Genomic DNA, 19,136 nt, shown 5'->3' on the forward strand with positions numbered 1-19,136 from the left:
CACATCTTAGGAGATTGTTTTGGACCAATCTCCCCCTGATAGGAGGTTGAAGTTTTATTGCAAGGCCTGAGGAAGGGCTAATCATGGGCTGATCCAGCACAGGAACACAATGCTTGAAAGAGAAGCAAGACCTTTGGGTAATTCAGACACTGCTGTACTACAATGCAAAGTTAAAAGAAACACTTTCCTGAATCCAGTTTGACTGGTTTACTCCCAGTGGGAGCTGGGGAGACAAACACCATGGGGTAACAAGGAAAGCACCTCACCTTTTCTGTGACAGCACGAGCACATTCTATCAACTCCCTTTTGGTGTAGCTGTCTGTAGGGCAAATCTGGAGAGCTCCAGCTTTTTGTACAAGAAATATACACCCATGGCCAAGCTCCTGCACCCGAGTCCTGATCTGGAACCCAATCTAGATGGCAAAGAAAGCACAGGGGAAAAGGAAGAAAGAAGAAAGCAAATAAATAAATGTCATGCTGGTACACTGTGTCAGCAGAAATGGAAACACCGTCCCTCTGGTGAATATCAATATTCTGCCCACCACTATAACTTCTCCAAAAATGAGAAAAACAGCACGGATGTAATTCCATCTACACATAAAGCACAACCCTTTAAAGGCTCCCTGATAAAACAGGGCAGGAATGACTCAGAAAGAGAAGGGTAAGGCAGGTAACTGAGTCAGAGGGACATAATTCAAGCATGTGCAACTTCACATTTAAACAGTGCATCATCCAGAACTGCCCTGTCAGCATGAGCTGTACTCAAGGTATGTTCAGCAGGTAAAAGCTGAACATGGTAGTGTTCACTGCTGAAACTGGGTCAAAAAGTATGTAAGTATGTGATTCTCTTTGCTTGGTTTTGAACCTTGCACAGTCTTCACTCTCCAGAATCAATCACATCCATGTAGAGCACTGAAATGGGGAAAGTCCTGCTGTTACTTCAGACTTATTAATAATCCCACATCCTAAGATGTGTGGTCCTTGTTTGAAATATGATAGCTGTAGTCCCTGCATGTATGCCCTCATTCCAGTGTGATTTGGGATTAATCCATCAGCAGGAATCACAGCCATTAGTATCACAAACAGAATTATTTTAACCTCAGGCACAAAATAACATGCAGAAATCGTAATTCAATTTAACAATATTGAGCCAAGTGCAAGGCATTGCTTTTCATGTAGCTGCTGAGCACAAAACACTTAAGTCTATCAGCAGGATGTGTAAGCACAAAGTCAAAAACTCTTGAAAAGACTTGTATGTAGATAATCTGATACATCTGGAGAAGGTGAGATACTCTCTACCTCATCTTGACAAAGTTTGTCTATGCTCCAGTAAGAAGAGAGGGGTGAAAGGGCTGTGCAGCTGTGCTCAGAGAAGGTGCAGCAACTCCCAAACAGGTTAATGCAACTGAGCTGAACAGCCCATCCTCTTCACTTAGCATGAGGCAAGGAAGACACTTCTCTCACATCACATTCCAACTCTGAGCTATGGAGGATGTCCTTCAGCAAAAGACACTTGTGCCCCATGTGAGTAAAGTGTGATGAATGTCACTTTTAGGATAGCAAGTTATACTTAAAATCACTTACAGGCAAGATAAAAAAACATATAAATATTTGTAACTTGTCAAAACATGCAAGATTGAAGGAAAGCCACATAGTAACAAGTTAAGAGTTTTCATTGTATTTGCAAGTTGCCTGTAAGTGAAAGCCCAAGTAATTTAGGAGGTTCTGTTGTGGTCTATGGAATTATCCACTTTCATCCCGAGCTGTTTCTTTCTAAAGCCAGACAGAGGTTTTGACAACAGGTTTCTGTTTTTTTGACTGGGCAATTCTTATAACAAGGCTTGTCACCTTTACTGTGCTCTTCACAGTAAAAGAACAGCCTTGTTAACAGCACCATGGAGGGGGAATAAAGAGGTCTAAGAGCTGCAGACCTCCTCAGGTTCTGCCGTAGCTGCGGCCATCCGGCCCTGCAGAGCCAAATGCCCATAGTCATTGGTCATTTGCGATGCCAGTCCTCCCAGCTCCTCCGGGTTAGTAACCGACTTAGTCATCTGCAAAGAGAACACAGGCAAGAGAAACAGAAAATGGACAGGCATGAGGATAACTTGTTAATACACCCCAGTTAGAAGCACACTCATCTGTTTGGCCACGCTGATAAAATGGGGCAATCCGCTTGCCATGGAAGGGATGTGTCCTCCAGCAAGAACTCCAGAGGAAACTCAAGCAAACATGCTTTATTAGAGTCATGGCAACTGGGCAGGTGCTGCAGATACCAAGGGATCCAAGAGCAGCAGTTAGACTTCACTCTTTGACACAGAGGGGCCATTGGTCAGGTACAGCTGTCCAGACTGGGAAGGAAAGTGGGGTTTGTGTGTCACAGCCACCTTATTTTGTCAAAGGGGAGCTAATCCCCATCAGCCTCAGCTGAGATGTGGAAGCATGGAAATGGAAAAAATCTGAGGAACAATGCAAAACACATCTCAGATGAGGGAATAGGATGGAGAAGAAATAGGCAGGATGACACAGAATGTCTCAGTACAAATAACTGAATCTCTCTTTAGAAAATTCCTATCTTTTAACAGAGATAGTTCTTCTGTCTCAAATTAATGTAAGTAAATGCAATGGAGGTCCATTCCTGGGACAAAACTAGTTTTAGACCAATTTTTACTGTCATAAAATCAGAATCATGGACCTGTCTTGACTGCAAGAGCAATGGACTTCATGAAAAATCCTGTCTGTAGCACTCACAGTCACCTCAACTCTCTCAACAACAAATCAGCATCCCCTGTACTGCTCCAAGGGAAGACACATGATGCATTACTGTGAAACACAAGTCAAGAAAAATCTCAATTCAACAGGTGTCACTTTTTTCTTTCTTTAAACCCAGGTGAGTCATAGAAATGAAAGAAAAGGACAGTGTGGGATGTTGATCTGCATTCATTCATGAAGCATTACACAGCTCTGAAAACACTGATGCTATTTCACTTGCTACATGAAACAGTAAGTGTGAAAAAGTATCCCAAAGTCATTGATAAACAAAAGGTGGCATTTCAGCCCAGTTATAGGGGCTGATGAAAAAACATGTGGTTTTCCTTTTATTTCTCCTCAAAAATGAGCCAAATAAAGAACTTTTGTGCAGAAAGGCCACAATACAATCCAGTGCTCCTCCTGTAGAGGACCCCTCCATTATTATACCACTAAGATGCAAGAGTCAAATCAACAAGATCATCACTCCTTTTGCTCCATTACCCCAAAAGAGATGAGGTTATTGAAAATTTGATGATCAAGAGTGTCTCAATACTGTGCAGATAATTCCATGTTCCTTACATACACAGAGTTTGGACCCTGTCAAGGTAATTTCTTACCATTTCCTGTGCTGTAACAGCAATGGCTTTAGAATATTTCACCACAGTGGTCTGATAATCAACAAAAGTTCCTTTTGGATCTGGAGGTGTACCTTCATCCAGCTGCAAGACAGAGGGAAAACCACAGCATTAAAAATTCACAATAAACAGCACATTTTACAGGCAGCAGTAAAATTGTATTAGATATTCAATTCTGTGATCTCTCTCAAGATACAGAAGTGAAAAAACTGCAGCAGGATGTACCAAGAAGCTCAGCAAATACTTGAGCCCAGGTTATGAGCATGGGAGATGCAGAGAATGTACAGAGCAAAGCACAGTTTTTGAGCATGAGGTTTGCTTCTCATGCAAGATCAAATCATTTGCTCTTCTCTGCTAATAGAGAAAGGTGAAACAGTTACAAACCAAAATGTTCATGACAGAAGATAATGTAAGATTTCTTTATATGCTAAAGTCTTTAATCTTTAAGTCAGAATAGGAAAAGCCAAATATTTGGATTGAACTCCTGTACACTTTGCAACTACACATCTTCAGTAGAATGCATTACAAAGCACAGCAGGGCATTTCAGGCTTTGACAGCTTCTCTGAAAGTAACTTGGTTTAAAGTTGGCCTGCTGTTTATTTAAGAGACTAACATGAAAGAGAAGGGGAAAAAAAGGAAGCAAAAGTAAGAAGTCACTTGACCTAAGATGATAGCTAAATGCCAGTTATTACTGAATAAAGTATTTTGTAGGAATTCTACTGACAGGTACCACATAGGCTGTAAATGTGAGCACCATGACCCACATCAGTTTTATTTTACAATATGCAAAATCAAATAATCTTCAGGTTTCCTGTGACAACATTTCATGACTGAACACTAAATCAGCACCAGTTTGTCCAAAGCTCTGCAATGTGGATCAGCTTTCAAACACAAAGTGAGAAAGGGGTTTATGTCCATGCTCACCTTGGTCATTGCCTCTGCAATCGAGTCTACCATACCTCCAACCATGCCAACTTCACTTGCAGCTTCATTTAAAGTGACCATGATGTCATCCACAGCCTCCTTCATCAGCTGTGCAGCCTCAGTGATGGCATCGTGAGTGTGAGATGCCTGGAGGACACAGAAGGAGAGAACTGAGACAGTCAGAGATGTTCTCTATGCAGAACAGCGTGTGAATCAGAGAGTAAGAAATTAAAACAGTAAAGGCACTGAAAATAACACTTCTGGGCAAAGATGACAAGTAAAAACACTGCAGCAAAGCAGAACAAAACTTGGTAACTCCTACAAGGAGCTGTGACACTTTCACCCTCAGGTGCCACAGCCTTGTTAAATGCCCTCCAAAGACAGCAACTCTCTGAAAGTCACCAATGGCACCTGAGCTATGTAATGCTGTGTAATGCTGCTCTTTCCTGCCAAGGGTCCCCAAACCATTGGGCCATGCACCAGACAAGCCCTGCTTTTTAACCCTTTGCTTTCTCTACAAGAGCCTAGATTGCTGCTGTCATACCCTGACCGTGTCCCCTGAGGCAAAGCTGTGAGAAGACTGGAATCCTGTCCTGGAGAAATGTTCCCACTCTCAGGAGACACCAGGAGAGCTGTCAGTGGCACTTGGACTGCAGACATATCCCTTGGCTGTACAGCAGGTACGTGCTGGGCTTTCTGCCATTCTTGCCTTCCACTCTCACCCTGAATGCCACACAACCACCTTACCTTGGGGTTTCCTCCCCCTTCTTTGGCAGCATACAGGATCTGTAAGGCAGATTCTGCTAGAGTCTTGCTCTGGTCCAGCACAGTCATCTGTTGCTGATGATTCAGTGTCTTGGATGCCACACCAACTGCAGCTGAAACCAGGGGCTCGAAGTAACTTGCCAGCTGTGTTACCTAAGAAAGGCAGAAGCAGCCCAGGAAGCCATTAACCACATCTCCCAGGTGGAACAGAGAGAACACATTCCCTGCTTGCCCCTGGGATGTGGCTTAGCTCAAGGAGCACAGTGCTCCTGCAGGTACAGCACTGGGATTGGAGCACGTGCCCAGGGACTGGGTCTGCCCTCACTGCCCAGCTCCTTTGCAAAGCCACAGGTCTGCTCCTCCACATGGCCCCCTGAGGTTCCATCAGACTGTTCAAGACTGTCACAGGAGCCACATGCCATTCAACATCTCCTCTGGGCAAGGGAGGAACCTCTCCATCTTTGTTGTCTCTGCAGCTTTTACTCTCAAGAATATACAGAATGAGAACTTGCTATGTGAGAAACTTCTGCATCTTGCAATAACCATGGTAAAGATGCTTTTGGTATGTGCATTCTAACATTTGTTATTTTGGACAGACATCCTACAAGCATGAGCTTGACTGTACTTACACTGTATATAACAGAGGAGAGAGAGACATTTACACAAAGCCCCTAACCAAAAACCTCAATAAGAATTTCTCCCCTCTGGCCCAACATGTAAAAAGCTTTATTCTTACTACAAATGTGTTCTTCTGCTCTCCCACAGGAAGGGAAACTGCCAGAAAATTGGGATCTTCCCTAACATTGAGCTGATGTGAAATGCCTCTGTCATGGCAGCACAGTACCTTGTGCCCCAGCTGAGCTGCCTCTCCCCGAGCTGCAGTGGCAATGGGATCAATGAGGTGGCCAATTTCCTGTACAACTGATGTCAGCTGCTCCTGTAGAGCCTACAAGAGAGAGAAATGGTCAGTTGCTATCACAGCTGTTCTCTCATCCAGTTGTACCACACTTGATAATCACCCTTGGACCAGCCAACACCCTCAGAGCTGTTCAAGTGACCAGCTATGGCAGAATGCAGGAATCCACACTGCTGGTTTGCCTCATTTCTTCTCCCTTATCCTCTTTCAACAACAGCAGCCCTGAGATGGGCCTGCTCCTCTTAGGTTTGTATGACAGATGTGGGCAGAGAGTGCTGACACCAGCAAACTCAGGGCTAGGTGTTCTTTCTCACTGCAATGTGATCAAGGAGCCCCCTGACACCTCCCAAGCTATTTTTGCCCTGACAAAGATTTAGTATCACTGCACCAATCAGAAAACTGTCAGGAGCACTGATTTAAGTGTGAAGAGGCATTTTTCAAAGCAAAAAATACAATGCAAGAGCAAAAAACTCTGCCACAGATTTTGAAGCAAGTGGGACAAGTCCACTGGCAAAGGAAAAATGTCACATCTCTGAAGGACAGAATACAATGTGCATGACAGGAGTAAACACATTAAAAGCATATTAGTGGCCTGGTCAAGACATAAATACTGTTTTTTAATTCAGAGGCACTTGATGTCTTGGCAGCTATCAGGATTAAGGTCACTCTCATGATAGGGAACGGAAAAAAAATTAGTTTTGCCCTTTGTTACATTCCTTTACTGCTTTATAACTGCCATTTTTGGTAACATTTACTTCAGTTCAACATGGTGAACACAACTGCATTTCAATTAAAATGAATGATAACATATTTCCTGCAATGACTTCTTTTGCACAGCTTCATTTGGTCTGACATGTTTTTAGTATGCAGTGTTACAGCCTGAAGGAACCACTCCAATAAACATGTCAGTTCAGGAAACAACAGTATGAAAAGGCATAAATACCAAGATGAGAATCAGTGTGGGTTGACACACTGAAGAGGGAAGCTTTCTTAAAGTGAAAATTTCAAATTTCAAGTTTCAAATTTCACTTATCAAAGAACAAACTAGGCATTAAGAATAAAGAACATTGACATTTATGTCATTGGACTTCTGTAATAGACCAGCTTCAGAAACAAATTTATTAAGAATCTTCAGAAACTAATCCTGGCTTCCACATTGCAAGGCACCACAAAAACTCTATCAGTCTGTCATATCAGCATAGGAAGTAAGAGTAACACGTGGGTGGCAGTAAAAAATAACTACTTTCACCCCTACTACTCCCTGGTGAATTTGGGATCTTTGAAGAAGTGATTCACTTTTGTCTGTGTATGACTTTGCCTAGAAAGCCCCCAGCAAGGCCCTTTCTGCCCTCAGTGGCAGCGCTGTGGGTGAGCACTGTGTGTCCAGCCCTGCTGTGGCTGTCCCTGCTCCCTGCCTCACCTCCACAGAGATGTCATCCCTGGTGGCCAGGCTCTGGCTCACGGCAGCCAGCGACGCCTGCTCAATGTCCCTGATGCACCTGTTGATGCCATCGATGGAGAAATCGCATTCACGCTGCCCTGGGGCCTTGTCCCTGCAAGACAAACACTCAGTGAGCGTGCTGCAAGGAGCAGGGTCTTTCCTGAATGCACACAGGACCTCTTCAAAAAAAAACCAACCCAAAAACCCATTTCCTGCACGTTGCTACAGCATCTACATGGAGGTAATATCAGCAAGTGTTCATTCTCCACAGCATTCTTTATTACATTTACCTTAGAGTGAACTGAGGGTGGAACCAGAGAAGGAGAACAGAGCACAAACACACAACAGCCCTGTGCTGCAGGGTGCTGCAGTCATCAATTGTGATTAAACCCCCAGTGTGGCTGGGGAGATATTGTGCATCACAGAGTCATTGCCATCAGAGAAAAATAACAGTGCTAATGGCCATATGGCATTTTTCTTATGAACAGCTGCTCAGTTGCTACAAAAGACATACCTGATAGAGGTAATAAGACTCTTGATAGAATCTGAGACTGTGTGGGAATGCCCTGCTAGTACAGACCATGTAGGAGGGTCTTTGGGGTTGATAGCCAGAGAACGGGCAGTTTTGATCAATAAAGATGAGCTCTCCAACATTGTCCTGGCAGAAACCAGAATTGGCTCCTGAGCTTGTGATCCCTGTGGTCAGGAAGGTATAAGAACAGAAAGAATATCTGAATTATTGTTTGAGTTCATCCACACCTTCTGCTCCTAAAAGTCTATTTAATTAACAGCATTAAAATGGAATTATAATCCCCTCCATTGTACTATTATATTCACAGATAGTCAACACAGAAATAGAACAAAAATCAGTCCAACAGCTTTCTCTGAAACATACTTAAGAAACATGTCTCAAGAAATGCATTTTCCAGCTGAGAAACAATGACTTGTCCAGTTGCAGACTACAGAAATATCACTGAAAATACACCTTGTCACAAACATTCTGGTCATCAACAGATGTGCCCTTTCCCCAGTCAGACTAACTCCAAGTGGTGACTGATGACTCTTGACTGGGTTTTCATCTGTGTATCTATTTTATTTTATAATCTGATAAAGCCAGGTCCCACAGGCCTGGAGGACACATTTAGATTTCAGTTACAGCCCCACAGCTGTAAGAGTGCAACAGCTGCTGCATCATCTGATACTGCCATCTGGATCAGAGCCTGACAAAAGCAGGAAGCAGCCCCTGGAGGGCCAGCAACAACACAGGGCCTCTACCCCAAAGCTTTTACAGAGCTTGAGGGGTTTGCTTTTTTATCTTTTCCCTGTGAAAAAACCCCAAATCCAATGAATCCTTTATTAGTCTCTTCACATTCTACTCTGCTGTAGTTACACACAGTTTGAAGATGAAGAACTTGTGGGCAAAAAGGAAAAAACCCAGCAACATCCCTTTGATTCTTGTCAGAACTAACTAGGTTCCATTTGTTAAAACTGCTCTTGAGGGAAAACAAAGGCTATTTACTATTGTATTGCATGGAAGGATCCAGCTACCAAAACAAGCAAATCCCCTGTGCTGTATGGCTTTGCCAACAGCAGACTTGCAGCACTCTCTGTAGCCAAACTGTGCATCCTGCTGGTAGAAAAGTCAATGTCAGAGGTTAAATACAAGACAGCAGAATGCCCTGAGAACACCCAGGTCTTTACACTCACTCTTTGGGGTCTTCACACTCACTCTTTGGGGTCTTTACACTCACTCTCTCCCACATGTGATTAATTCAACATTTCCAGCTTTTAGAGGATGGAAATGCAGTATCCTGCCTTACCTCAGTGCTGATCTGTGCTGGGATGCTGACAAATTCTGGGTTTGAAGCAAACGCTGTCAGATTTTCCACAGCCTCTATTAAAGGGGCAGTGGCAGTTCTGCACTTGTTGCGGTTCTCCTCCGAGAAATCTCCATCCAGGGCCTGGAAATGAAATCAGGATTGAGCTCTGCCTGAACAGGTTTCTTGAGCAAAATGGAAGGAAGGTGGCTTAAGTCTTCCTAGTTTTAAACCCCTGCATGTTGAGGATATTTGAAAGCTCCTTCATAAACAAGATTGATGCAACGAGTGTGATCTTTTAGGAGTTTCCTTCCTCAGCTGGTTACTGACCCTAAACTTTAAACTGCTGCAGGTTTTCTGCCATTGCACTCTGATGAATCCCTCAGGTCTCTCTCTGATGAGACTCAAGTGTCCCAGGACCTCACACTCCAAAGGTGGAAGGGGCTAACTCCCACCTTTTTGTGGTTGTTTTCTATGGACTGATTTTGAAAATTCCTTAGTTGTTTCTGTTTTGAGCAAACCAGTAATATATTGCTCTCATTTTCACCCAAGTCAACTGATCTCTCTCACAATCAGAATAAACATTTCAGCTAATGAAATCTGATTAGATCAGTTATTGGCTTCCAGAAGGGTTCAGAACTGTGAATTCCCCACTGCTTCACAAGTATTACTCCTGCTTGTATGAGAAAAACCTACTTCCTACCAAACTGCTGGCAGGAATCTGGAAAATAAAAGGTTACTATTAACAAGAGACTACTAGCAACATAAATGGCTTCTGTTTGGTTCCCATTATTATTTATTTCCCTTTTTTTTTTCCTCTGTTAATAAGGTAAAGCTGTCAGAAGCAGCTCCAAAAACCTCCATATACTGGGGAACTTAACACCATAAAAAACCTTCACATTCAGTTGCTCGCAGATTATTCTTAAGGTGCAAGCTCATTAAATACATCAATCCCATCAATCCCAGGCCAGCTGTCTCTCCTAATATTAAAACTGCCCAATTTTTTTCAACTTGAATTCAGCAGTTACTCCATTGAACATGTTTTCCAATTCAGATCTTCAAAAATTTAATTAGTTATTTTTTAAAGCATGCATGCCCAAGAATATAAAAAGATATTTATAACTGTTCCGATTTTGTCTCAGCAGGGAGAAAAAACCAAACAAGAAAACCTAAATCACAAAGGAAGAAGAAAGCACAACTGAGCAGCATCTGTACCTTGATAGTTTTAACCAGGTTAGCAGTGCTGTTTGCAACTTCCTTGGCAGATTGCACAAAGTGTCTCTTGGCAACAGGGTTTGCTGTTTTTGATGAAGCAATGCGGCAGGCGTTGCACAGAGCAGACGTGTGCTTGGCCACGATGGTGGCAGCTGATAGGACCTGTAAAAACCAGCACAGAACAGGCACAATGTCTGTAAAAACCAGCACAGAACAGGCACAATGGCTTAAACCACAATGTTTAGGACCTGAAAAAGGCAGCACAGAACAGGCAGAATGTTTAGGATCTGTAAAAACCAGCACAGAACAGGCACAAAATCCTAACCCACAATGTTTAGGATCTGTAAAAGCCAGCACAGAACAGGTACTATGTTTTAACCCACAATGTTTAGGACCTGTAAAAACCAGCAGAGAACAGGCACAATGTCTTAAATCACAATGCTTAGAACCTGTAAAAACCCGCACAGAACAGGCACAAAGTCCTAACCCACAATGCTTAGGACCTGTAAAAACCAGCACAGAACAGGCACAATGTCTTAAACCACAATGTTTAGGATCTGTAAAAACCAGCACAGAACAGGCACAAAGTCCTAACCCACAATGCTTAGGACCTGTAAAAACCAGCACAGAACAGGCACAATGTTTAGGATCTGTAAAAACCAGCAGAGAACAGGCACAAAGTCCTAACCCACAATGTTTAGGATCTGTAAAAACCAGCACAGAACAGGTACTATGTTTTAACCCACAATGTTTAGGACCTGTAAAATCCAGCACAGAACGGGCACAATGAGGTTACTGTGGGACAGTAACCACACTGCAGCTCCGCAACGCCAGCGTCCAAAGCCAGGCAACAAAGTCCAACCAAAACTCCTTGGATTGGACAAGAACAAAGCAAAATCTTGTGTCCCAACAGGTTTGGTCCCTCTGCATCACCTGGGATGGGCTGCTTGCTGGATCCACCAGGTTCTGACAGGCCATCTGGATCGCTTGGTTGGCACGGGCAAACTGGATTGGGTCAACGAGGCCCTGCTGACCAGCCTGGCTGTTGGGATCTGAGATACCGACCAGGTAAGCAGCCTACAAATGGGGAAAAGAAGAAAACAATTCTAATAAATCATGTTCATTGTGTCTAGGATCTCTGGTAAGCTGGCCATATGTCATAGCACATGGTGGTCAGAGATTATTCAGAAATCGTACTGTGAAATACAATTACCATTTGGTTTTAGCAATAAATCACCAGAATCCACTGAAACCAAGAAAATATACCCTTACACTTGCAAAATATAATTAGTTGAAACAAAAGTAATAGTCCACTGTTTAGGCAAGTGCTGTTCCTGAAAGCATTGCTTGTCACTTGCACAGCCAATAGAGCTTTAAGGATTACAGGTACTGGAAATTATTTACTGTATTAGCCATGGTTGGAGGCAGTGGAGGTTTTTGTCAAGACCATAAAAGCAATCCAGCAATGGCACTTGTGCTGAGTACAGATCCCAGCAGGCCTGCAGCTGCTGGTCTCACTGCAGCCCAGAGTGGCTGATGGCCAACCTTACCTCCTCTCTCAGTTAAAAGTTTCATGCCTCTCAACAGCCACAACTTAACTGTCACAATCACACATGAAGATTCCTCATATCTCTTACAGATACAATTATCTGGCACCTTAACATGCCAGTAAGGCAACTCAGAAGTGAAGGAGATTTAGTCCATACCACGACATTACACATTTGGGGAAATTAAGAAGAGGTTTTCAGATGCAAAGCACGATCCCCACAGCCAAATCCTGCACCAAGGTGACTGTATCAGCTCTTTATAGTTCACTCAGTTATCAGATCAGTTAAACCACAGAGATCAGACCCTAATTTAGAATTTTGGTTATTCCAAAAGTATCTAAACAGCTGAAACAGGTTTCTTCTTAGTTCCAATGTCTGGAATTTGTAGTGCTCCTTAAGAACTTGTACAAACTAGAACTTGATTAATTACTTTTAACTGTGGCTTTTTTGTGCATTTCTCTATGATATAACAGTTCTGAGCTTGAGCTGCAAACATGAATTCCATATGCTGCAGATTTGCTTTATCCTCAGCAAAGCTTCCTTCTAGATGGCATTTCCCTTCCCTAGAAAATACTCATGTTATTGCACTCTGCTCCTCCTGCACTTTGTGCAATTTCTGTGACATACACAGAACACACTGTGTAATACAAACTCATCACTTGCTTGACCACAGGGAAGTGAATTTCAGATTACAGACCCAGAACATGAGCTTGCTAAAACATAAAAACTTAATTGCTTTACAGCCTTCAGTCTCTTACCTGAGCTGCTGCCTCTGTCAGGCCACAAAGAGCCTTGGATGCAACTCCAACACATTCTCCAAAGACCAGAAGATCCCCAGTTTTTGCATTCTGGGAGATGCCTGCCATTGATTCTCCAAGAACCTCAGAAATTAAAAAAAACAAAGTTAACTTCCAAATATGCATCCCTTCCACTTAGAGGCAAGCAATTGCTGGCCTGAAACCCATTTTTGCCCACAAACCCCTGGACTTATCTTCAGAATTTTTACACTTCTCTAAAGTGGGCCCATTGCTCTGTGTGGTGTGAGGGATCAGCTCACCAACACTGGACTGACAGGGAACAGAAGCTCTGCTGCAGCTCAAATGACTGAGAGAGAATGACCCCTCATTCATTCTGCTGTCATCCATTAATTATTTGTTATTATTATTATTATTTAATAATTAATTAGTATTTAATTAACAGCTAACCTGGCATTAGGTGCATTTCATGCAGCCTGCATGGCAGTCCTGCAGATGCTGTTGACACCTACAGGATCATCTTTGTACCCAAACTCACTGAGGCTCAGTGGGAATGAAACTGCACCTGGACTTCTGGAGCCATGTTAGGGTCAGAACGCACATGAATTCCCACAGTACGTCCCACTGAATTCAGTTCACTTGGATTTAAAATTCAAATTGAGCTCTGACTGCAGTAGAACATTAGATGCAAGATGACACACATATCCATTAGGTAATTTCATTTTTCTTTTACAGAAGAAGGAATATGAGACCATTCCAACAAATCAAATAATGACACAAAAGCCAGCTTCAAAGGAAGATGTACAGCAGAGTTGGATTACAAGTAAGTGAAGAGGTTTCCCCACAGGTTTTCTGATGTGGTGGGGTGTCTGGACTGCTCAGACATTTGGCAGAATGGGATTTCATTGTCAAGCCCTCCCATTCATGCTTTGGGCTGTTCTAACACAGCTGCAGTCAAAATACAGCACCCAAAGCATGACATGCTGTCTAGTGCATGCCAAGGAGAGAGAGAGAGGAGAAGCTTCCAGAGCATTGTGTACCTGTCACTTAATTAAAAATTTCTTACTGAGGGAATACAGTAAGTGACCAAACCCTGAAATTACCTGTAAGGGACCAATCTCAGGCAGAGTTTATCAAGGAGTGTAGCAGACATTTTAGCAATAAACACTGACTGCACCTCTAACATTCAATATGCATGTGGAAGCCTTTGAAAATCCAAACACATTTTATAACTCACAGTGAGGTGGGAAAAAAATTACCTTGGAGTTTTCCATGACGCCCTCAATACAATCAAAATATGAGAGATCACTCACAGGCTCATTTGGGTTATCCAGCATTCCCTTCACTGTCTGAAATAATGAAAGCAACTGATTATTGACAGAGTCTGAAACACTGAGCTGAGAAGAACACAGACCATCATGCCTATTCTGCTTATCCCAGTGTAATCTTACATGTTGATCTCCAGCAAGCAGCCAAAGCTACACATTCCTGAGGGTGTGCCATGCAGGAAACCACAGCTGACAGGAACTGAGCTCTGGGAACTCCATGTTTATGCACCAACAATCTCTTGGAAATTCAGGTTACCTCATGTTTGTGATGAGTGATATATGGCCAGAGGTGCAAGGCTTGACATGAGGCAGTCTGGTTTTCTGTCAGGTGTCAACAGTGTAACACACAGTTTTCAAAATAGTTTAATTTAATTTAAAATAGTTTTCAGTACTATTTTAAATTTCATAACCAGATTTAAAGAAGTGCTAAGAAAAGCAGCTGCCATTTGTTGAGCATTGTCTGGAAACACAAAGAGTTACTGAACTGAGTACACCTGCCTGCCTCTTACAGTGTCAGATTCCCCCAACACAGGAAAATTTTCTGTCAGGAAACGACATAGTTGGGTTTAATTTCTTTTTTTGAGGTGATTCTGAGTCCTGAATATAACAATGTGACAATCAGTCACATATTCATTGAGAAGAATGAATGCAGCTAGATAACAAAACTTGTAAAAAACTGCAAAAGGCAGAAAGCTAATTCTTTTATATATAAAAATATCTGTAGCACACCTTTTTTCAAGTCTTAAGGAACACCATTTAACTGCCAAATATCATGCAGAAAATGCTTTTAATCCTTCTGATGAAAGTGAAATCAATATGGACTTGCATATTAAGAAAAATCACAATATCCTGGAATGACTTTTGTATCCTTGTGATACTAAGGGCTGGAAATAAAAAGTTTAATGGTATTTTATGCTCTCCACAGAGGCCAGTCATGGGGCCTGTCTGTGATCAGTGAAGGTCTCTCAACTGACCCATTATTTAGCCAGCCAAACCTTGCACTCAGGACCAAGAACTTTATTTGCAGGAGTCTGTACTGACACACACATGGTATCAGTTTGACAGGGAAGGCACAAACAAGGCATTAGAAGGCTACACTAAGAAAGGTCAAGGTAGGAGACTGCAAACATCGAACTAAAGTGGGATGTCAGCAACAACTTCTTGCAAGTGGAAAAACCAAGATACTGCAGCTCCCTGCAGTGCACTGGTGCAGTAGAAACGTCCATCTTGTCATGATTCTTCCTTAATGAACAGTAAGTATGAATAATAGGGACTAAAGTGTATTTTTGGAGGCAGGACAGAGGAGATGGGGACAGGACAGCAAATTTCATTGTGGCCAAACCTAGCAGATGTTTACATGGGTTCCATGCTCACCCTGTACCCAGTTAAAACCCCTGCCACAGATGAAGTGAGAGGACAGTAACAGGAGCTATTCAAACACAGAATATAAGGGAAACAATAGAAGAACTTTTGACATATAGTAATACCTCCAGTTCTCTGAGTGCATTATCACATTCCTTCTGCCCAGGAGCTTGCTGGGTGCACAGTGTGATGAGCTGGTTTATACTCTCAGTCACAGCTCTGGGGAGAGTAGGAGGAAAAAAAAATTAAATTTAACTATTCCTCTTAGTAAAACTGCTGTCATTAAATGTATATTGCATAAAGATATAAAACTTGGATCATCTACTACACAGCTGAGCCCAGTGGCACCTCTGGGAAAACACTGGTGACAAAGGACACAACACCACCTGGCAGCAGGACAAGGTGGTGCTTGTGACACAGTGTAGCTGCTAAAAGGTATCTCAGCACTTCTCCAGGTCTGACATTAACTGAATAATTTCTCAACTTCCACCCCAGAAGCCCTGAAGGGTCCAGAAACAAGTGTCTGGTATGGAAAACAATGGGGAATGTAAAGCAAATATTATTTACCTTTCTCTAGCAGTCTTGTCTCACATACTGCAACACACACAATCCTGCTATCTCTATAGTCTCTTAGTGAATCAGCCTTTTTTCTCTTTAACTCATAATTGATATTCTCCCACAGGTTTATATCCCCAGAGAACAGGTTATGCAAAGGCATTGTGTTCCTGTGGGAGCTCACAGCTCCTGCACACAGCCTGATCCTCACATACAACAGTCACTGTCTGTCTTTCTGATCAATGCTCTGATAACAGACAACATTCATTATAACTACATTAACTCAGACTCATGACTAACAAGCCAGGAAAGCGGCATCTAGAAGAAAAGAAAATCAGTGAAATTGGAGTGCATGGAGAATATGCTTTCCTCTGGCCTTGGAAACTGAACAGCATTTGCATCACTTTCCCTTTTAGAAAACAGGCACTTCATAACTTATCAATAACCTGATTACCTGGCTGGATGGTATCCTACTGTCCCAAAAGGAAACAGGATGTGCTTATTGCATTTAACATGTTTATGATAAATTCCAGGGCAAAAAGAATGGGAACTAATAGACATGTTTAACTGAGACTCCTACCCTTTTCAGCAGCCTTGGTGTCCTTGTGGAGGACCTGGTGTTCACCTGCTGAACATCAGTGATTTCTATGCATCAGAAAATAGTCATTGCATACAGACATAGGAAGGTATTACAAAAATTGAAATTCTGTTCACTCCCAGAGAAACTTCACACAAAAATATCTTGCCTGCTGTTGATTCTAATCTGAGACACAATTCATATTGACTCAGAGAATATCAGCAATTGAAGAGAGAGAATTATCAGCTTTCTAGAGGAGGCCACATGGTCTCACAGATATCATTATTACACACCAGGTACCTCTCCCAGGAATCCATCCAGTGTACAAACATCACTCTGAAAACCATTTGGACACAGTAGGACCAGGAAGGTGGCCCCTCAAACACCAAGGAATGTGGCAGAGGAATGCTAGATCCCTAAAGGCCACATCTGTTCTCATCAAATACAACACACAAATATTGGACCTGCAGGGAACTCTGCCAGTGCTGCTGCCCTGTCAGAGGTGGTCAAGAAAAATCCCTCAACAAGGAAGACAAGACTGCTGAAAAGGTGGTGTCTCTTACAGCTGGTGCAAATGGGGATGAAAGAAAGCAAACCCAGCAAAACCCCCAGATTAATCACAGTACCATAGATGATCAGAGAAAAATGAGAAGGAAAGCTATCATAAAATAAGGCAGCTGTGCCTCTTCTTTCATTTTCATAAGAGAGAAAGTACAAATATTTGACCCTGACTGATATCATAGCAGGGAAAGAGAAGAGAGTCCTGGCAAGCTTGTCCCAGGCCAGAGCAGGGGTCTGGGAAGGGAGCACAGTGTCACCTCAGCACCTCAAACACAACCAGAACTGGTGCAGGGTTAACCTCACACAGCTCTGTGCTGTCTGTGTAAGGTCTCACATGCACACACACAGGACAGCCCAAGGCTTGACCTGGCTCACCTCCCTTTTTCTATTCAATGCTTCCACAGAGGGAATCCCAGCCTGGCAGGAACTTACAACTACCTGGTTTCACTGGGGTGAAATTGCTCTGCACTCCAATCAGGAATGCTCCAAGCCTAAAGCAGAAATCTGGAGCAGTTTGATGCTGACAGTAACAAAATCTCATGTGACTCCTTCACTTAAGCAGCCTGTCCTTGGTTATCTATAATTTTCATAGATGTTATTTATTTCCAGGGAGACAAGACAGATGCATTTTTTTTAAACAAAATACAACAAAGTAAAGTAGTGTGAGTCCTTAAGGAGTCCTTTACTCAGGGAGTGGATTTATAATCCTTAAAGTAAGGACATGCTCCACTGCAGAACTGTAGCATCTAACCCTTTCAAGCATTCCTGGTCACACACACATGCACACTGTTAGTGATAGGTAGCTATGATTTTTAAGCACATTTTATCTAAGAATATTATTCCATTTCTTTTCTTTCAGGAATTGAGAAGCTTAATGTTAACTATTGCCTTGTCAGAACACAGATGGTGAGAAAAGAGTAAGTAAAATACATTGGTTCCTTTCAGAAACCAGGCCAAGTCCTCAAATGCTGTTCCTATTTCCACAAGGGTAACAAGTTATCCCAGCTGAGGAACTACTCCAACTCTCCCCTGGCCTACTTCCATTTAAACAGAACCACAGGTTCCAGCCACTCACTTAACTGTCAATAGTAGAAAAATATATAAGCACAATATAAATACCACAGAGAAAAGCAAATATCCCAGGAAAACAAAGCAAGCAACACATCCTTACCTTGCTGCTGCTGCTAAGAGGTTCTTGGCATTAGGAGCTCCAGGATCAACAGACAGAGACTTGGCAGCCAGTAACAGCTTGCTGGAAGCCATTGAGATGCTCTTGAGGTTACCTATGACTTGAATCTGGTCCTCTTTAGTCTGGAAAGCCACAGCAGCATAACATTAAATACAAAATTAGCAATCAAGAGAGTGTGCTAAAAGCACACATGGAAACCCAGTTTATTCATCCACCTGAAACCACAGACAGGTGAGCTCAGAGAAGGAGGGCTCAAGCCATCCTTCACCCAGACAGGTGCCCCCAGCTTCACTTACACAACACAAAAAGACCCTTCCAACAAACAGCTTGGCTTCTAACACTGGTAGTATTCACAAATGAGCAATGGAGGAACTTCCCTACTTGTTGAACAATGCTTTTGTTGACAAAAGACTCTTATGTGTCTCTGCCTGGCACAACTGCTTCCCATTATTCAGTCAGTGCAGGCTCTCTGGCACCCTTTGTGCAGCCCACAGGCTTCTCCAGCATCTAACTGGGATTGCTCACACTAAAATATCCTCCAGGAAGCAATCTTTCCCAATAAAACAACTTTCTATAAGCTTACATTGGTCAACATTCTGACTTGGATGCTCTATTACTTATTTTAAGTCATTGCTTGAAAAGGGAAACCTGTATTTAAATCCAGTTACGGAAAATTATTGCATCTTTACAGTAAACAGCTGTGACTAGATTCTTCTGCCAATGATCAGTAGAAGTGAACCCATTTTTTCTAACAGTCTGTTCATAGTTTTATGTACATTTTGCTACTCACCCAAACATTT

General features: G+C 42.5%; 1 protein-coding gene across 1 annotated transcript in view; it reads right to left on the minus strand.

The window, feature by feature from the left end:
• Positions 1-19,136, minus strand: part of TLN2 (talin 2) — a 146,858-nt gene that overhangs the window by 29,496 nt on the left and 98,226 nt on the right. The window contains 15 exon segments of the mRNA XM_074549725.1: positions 267-413; positions 1,932-2,051; positions 3,366-3,467; positions 4,309-4,455; positions 5,056-5,226; positions 5,918-6,019; positions 7,410-7,542; positions 7,945-8,126; positions 9,251-9,391; positions 10,463-10,624; positions 11,396-11,539; positions 12,768-12,890; positions 14,024-14,113; positions 15,580-15,673; positions 18,319-18,458. Coding sequence (XP_074405826.1) covers positions 267-413; positions 1,932-2,051; positions 3,366-3,467; positions 4,309-4,455; positions 5,056-5,226; positions 5,918-6,019; positions 7,410-7,542; positions 7,945-8,126; positions 9,251-9,391; positions 10,463-10,624; positions 11,396-11,539; positions 12,768-12,890; positions 14,024-14,113; positions 15,580-15,673; positions 18,319-18,458 — 1,998 coding nt within the window.

The sequence above is a fragment of the Zonotrichia albicollis genome, chromosome 11 (genome assembly GCF_047830755.1).
Source record: "Zonotrichia albicollis isolate bZonAlb1 chromosome 11, bZonAlb1.hap1, whole genome shotgun sequence".
Classification (NCBI taxonomy): Eukaryota; Metazoa; Chordata; class Aves; order Passeriformes; family Passerellidae; genus Zonotrichia; species Zonotrichia albicollis.